At 40.6% G+C, this 4,626-nt stretch overlaps 1 protein-coding gene across 1 annotated transcript; it reads left to right on the top strand.

Annotated features, from left to right (window-relative positions):
• The first annotated feature begins 1,220 nt into the window (after window positions 1-1,220).
• LOC142541817 (uncharacterized) lies at window positions 1,221-4,410 on the top strand. Its single transcript, XM_075648274.1, has 3 exons — window positions 1,221-2,090; window positions 2,773-3,021; window positions 4,024-4,410. The coding sequence occupies exons 1-3, from the start codon at window positions 1,221-1,223 to the stop codon at window positions 4,408-4,410; spliced, it is 1,506 nt and encodes a 501-aa protein (XP_075504389.1).
• Window positions 4,411-4,626: the final 216 nt, after the last annotated feature.

A 4,626-nucleotide genomic window follows, 5' to 3' on the forward strand; every position in this document is an offset into this window, starting at 1 on the left:
AGATAAATTGAGTCATCAGAGGGACGAGTGGATTAGGATTAGCCATGTTCCCAGATGACAGCTAGGGACGAGCGACTTAGCTACTCGCATTCCCGATGCTACGTGCATGGACGAGCGGCGATTTGATGCTGCATTCCTGGCACGGGTGGCCACTGTTACTGTTGATGATGCTATTTGTTTGGACTCCATTTGGTATCCGTTATTCCATTGTTATCATTCATGCATTGCATGTCATTGCATTTACTTGATATTATTACATGTCTTTTATTTACGTCGTGATTTTACTGGTTTGTCGTACTGGGGTCCGACCCCTGTTTTCTTTTGATGTTGTGGTTGTTTTTGATGACTTAGCAGGTCATTCCAGAGGTTTTGACGCGTCTGGTGGAGCGTCAGCGAGTGGTACCCAGTAGTCAGTCGGTTGGTGTCAGAGTTCCCAGATATTTATATATATTATGCTGGTTTGATACATTTTCCAGGGAGATGCCCTGTGTAGCTGTATGGTTATGTTTTAATGTTGTTTGGATTTTATTTGTGGTATGTTGTGTCTAGTCCTAGCCAGTGCGGCTGTAGGATGTTGGTGTGGTTGATTGTGAAACTGATGTTATTTTCGAGCGTATATTGTTATTGTTGTGTTTTGAAATTTTTGGGATGTCCTACTTATAGGGAGGTCATGCCGAAATTTCTGTAGGCCCTAATGAACATTTTAAACTCGTTTTCGCTGTTTACACCATTTAATCCTTGTTGTGTGGTAATTAAATATTAACTAAGTGTACGGGCCCTGACAGTTTGGTATCAGAGCGTAACTGGGATACGCTCGAATTAGAGTCTAGGACACTCGAGTTTAGACACAAATAAAATGATTGTGCATTTGTTTGATTATTTGCTCTTACTTGTTTATATGTTTTGAATTAATTGTATCAGCATGACTAGAGCGTATAGTTGATTAAGTTTTGACCTTTAGTTTAGAAATTTCCTGTTAGTTTAAGTTTATGCTTTTATACTCAACCGATTATTTTGTTTTCTGCCTGTGGATTAAATCCTTGTGTCTTGTAGATGGCACCTAGACATAAGGGTAGAAAAGGAAAGGAAGTTGTTCAGGATTTGAAGCTCCTAATGTAAGAGGACTTAATGAGACTGATTGGGGAAGACGAGGTCTTCGTCCTCGTGGTGAAGCACGAAATGTTAACGTTGAGCATGAAGTGGATCAGTTGACTAGAGGGATGGGTGAAATGGAACTAGTGATATCTCGATTTCAGAATATGCGTCCTCCTCGATTCTTTGGGAATGAAGATGGTGAGAAAGCTGTAGCATGGTTAAAAAGTATGAAGCGTTTGTTCAATATGTTGGAGTACACTCCTGATTTGCAACTTAAGTTGGCTATTTGTCAATTAAAAGACCGAGCTCAGTTATGGTGGGAAACTACTGAGGAATCTCTGAAAGAATCAGGTGAAAGAGTTACTTGGGATGTATTTTGCGCACAGTTTGCTCGAGAGTATTCACCGCCTTCGTACTATTCGGCCAAGGAAGCTGAATTCAATAGATTGACTCAAGGTAACATGACTGTAGTGGAGTATGCCTCTCAATTTTCAGCGCTTCTTGCCTATGTTCCTCATGTTGCTAGCAGTGATCGGAACAAGCTATCGCATTTTATGCAAGGATTGAATCGAAATATTTGCATTTTAGTAGTAGCTGGAGCGCCTGTTAATTATGCCGATGCTGTTGAGAAATCCAAGAATGTGGAGGCAAGTCTGCTTTTGGTAGAACAACAGTCAGTTCAACCGGGTTTTCCTCAGAGTTTCGGAGGTAATGTGCTGATGGCAGTTGGTGCACCACTATACCGTCCTTTACTGCTGTATCAGCCTTCGCAGTCTTATCAACAACCAAAGCAGCAAAACTTTAAGGCCAAAGGAAAACAGTTCAAGAAACAGGCTCGTAGTAGTTCTTCTAGTTCTGGCAGTCAGCGTGGAAGTTCATTTGGGTCCCCAGGTGGAGTATTTTGTGATCGTTGTGGTGGTAAGCATTTCAGCACTCAGTGTACGGGAGTTCATGGATCTTGTAATATCTGTGGGCAAGTTGGACATTATGCTAGAGTATGTCCGAATGCAGCAAATCAACAATTTCAGCAACCTTAGTTTGGTCAGGGTTTTAGAGGACAAGCAACTAGACCTTTTTTACCGACTCAGTCTTTTCAGCAGTCTAGCTATCCTCAGCCTAGAGGTTCGGTACAACAGCAATTTCCAGGGCCATAGCAGGCTCGAGTTCATGCTCTAACTCAGGATCAGGTTCAAGACGCACCGGGCGGAGTTATCGCAGGTATCTGTCTTATTTTTAATCATCCTGCACGTATACTGATAGACACAGAAGCATCTCATTCATTTGTATCTGTTGTATTTGTTGATGAGCATGAGATTGCTGCTACTCCGTTGATAGATACTGTGTCAGTCTCTACTCCTGACGGTGTATGCTTGATGTCTCATGAGATAATTCTGAATTGTGTGATTAGATTCGATGATAATATTATGATAACTAATCTCATCAAGCTAGATATGTCTGACTTTGACTGTATTCTGGGAATGGATGCTCTGTCTAATTATCGAGCTACCGTTGATTGTTTCCATTGAGTTGTCAGATTCAGACCGTATTATGGCAGTAAATGGAATTTTTATGGTAGTGATTCACAATCACGTATTCCACTAGTGTCAGCAATGGAAATGTTTAGAATCTTGTCGACAGGAAATGAAGGATTCATGATCTATGCAGTTGATGCGACAGGGAAAAAGATTTGAAGTTTCTGATATTCCTGTTGTCAAAGAATTCCCTGATGTATTTCCCGATGAAATTCCTGGATTTCCACCCCAGAGGGAAATCGATTTTAGCATTGAGTTGGTGTCCGGGACAAATCCTATTTCTAGAGCACCATACAGTTTGGCTCCAGCGGAATTGAAAGAACTCAAAGAGCAATTGCAGGACTTACTGGAAAAAGGCTATATTAGACCAAGTATGTCACCTTGGGGAGCTCCGGTATTGTTTGTAAAGAAGAAAGACGGAACGATGAGAATGTGCATTGATTACATGCAGTTGAACAAAGCTACTGTGAAGAATAAGTATCCTCTGCCGCGTATCGATGACTTGTTCGATCAGTTGCAGGGTACATCAGTGTATTCAAAGATCGATCTTCGTTCTGGCTACCATCATCTTCGAGTTTGAGAGGAAGATGTTTCGATGAAAGCATTTCGAACACGTTATGGGCATTATGAATTTCTAGTTATGCCTTTTGGATTGACTAATGCTCCTGCGGTTTTTATGGATTTGATGAATCGTGTTTTTCGAGAATTTATAGACAGATTTGTTATTGTCTTCATAGATGACATTCTGATTTATTCAAAAACAAAGAAGGAGCATCGAGAACATTTAAGGTTGGTCCTCCAGACACTCAGAGCAGCGCAATTGTATGCAAAATTTTCTAAATGTGAATTCTGGCTGGACAGAGTAGTATTTCTGGGTCATGTTTTATCAGCTCAAGGAGTATCAGTGGATCCTAGTAAAGTGGAAGCTGTTATCAATTGGCCAACATCGACGAATATTTCTGATATTCGCAGTTTCTTAGGTTTAGCAGGATATTATAGACGTTTTATTGAAGGATTTTCTATTATAGCCAGGCCTATGACTCAATTAACACAAAAAGATCGACGTTTTGTGTGGACTGATGAATGTGAGTCAAGTTTTCAGACTTTGAAGGAAAAGTTGACAACAGCTCCAGTGCTAGCTTTTCCATCAGGCTCAGGTGGATATGTTATTTGTTCAAATGCATCTCTAAATGGACTTGGTTGTGTTCTAATGCAAAATGGGCGAGTGATTGCATATGCTTCTCGTCAGTTGAATCCGCATGAGACCCGATATCCAGTTCATGACTTAGAGTTGGCTGCCATTGTGTTTGCATTGAAGTTATGGCGCCATTATCTGTACGGTGAGCAGTTTGTGATTTATTCGGATCACAAGAGTCTTAAATATCTTTTCTCACAGCCTGACTTGAACATGAGACAACGTCGATGGATGGAGTTACTTAAAGACTTTGATTGTGAGATTCAGTATCAACCAGGGCGAATGAATCTTGTTGCAGATGCTCTCAGCAGGAAAGTTCAGAATGCTATGCTGACATCTTTGACTATCTCTAAAGTTCACGAGCACTTGGGAACTTCAGGATGGACTTATCAGATCAGTGGAGACTACTTTATAGTGTCATCTATTCAAGTCGAGCCACAGATTTTGTCCAGAATCAAAGCAGCACAGAAGACCGATCCACATATTCATAGATTGAAAGAATTGTCTCGAACAGGTCAGACAGAAAAGTTTAGTGTTGCTTCAGATGGTAGTCTACGTTTAATGGTAGACTTGTGGTTCCTAATTTGATAGATCTGGAAGAAGCTATACTAAGGGAAGCACATTGTAGTCGACACAGTATTCACCCAGGAATTCAAAAGATGTATCATACCTTGAGAGCTCATTATTGGTGGGAATGTATGAAGAAATATATTTCTCATTTTGTGGCTAAATGTTTAACGTGTCAAAAAGTTAAAGCCGAGAGAATGAAACCTGGTGGAATGTTACATAGTCTTGAAGTGCCGC

Source organism: Primulina tabacum, chromosome 4, assembly GCF_025594145.1.
Source record: "Primulina tabacum isolate GXHZ01 chromosome 4, ASM2559414v2, whole genome shotgun sequence".
In the NCBI taxonomy this organism is placed as follows: Eukaryota; Viridiplantae; Streptophyta; class Magnoliopsida; order Lamiales; family Gesneriaceae; genus Primulina; species Primulina tabacum.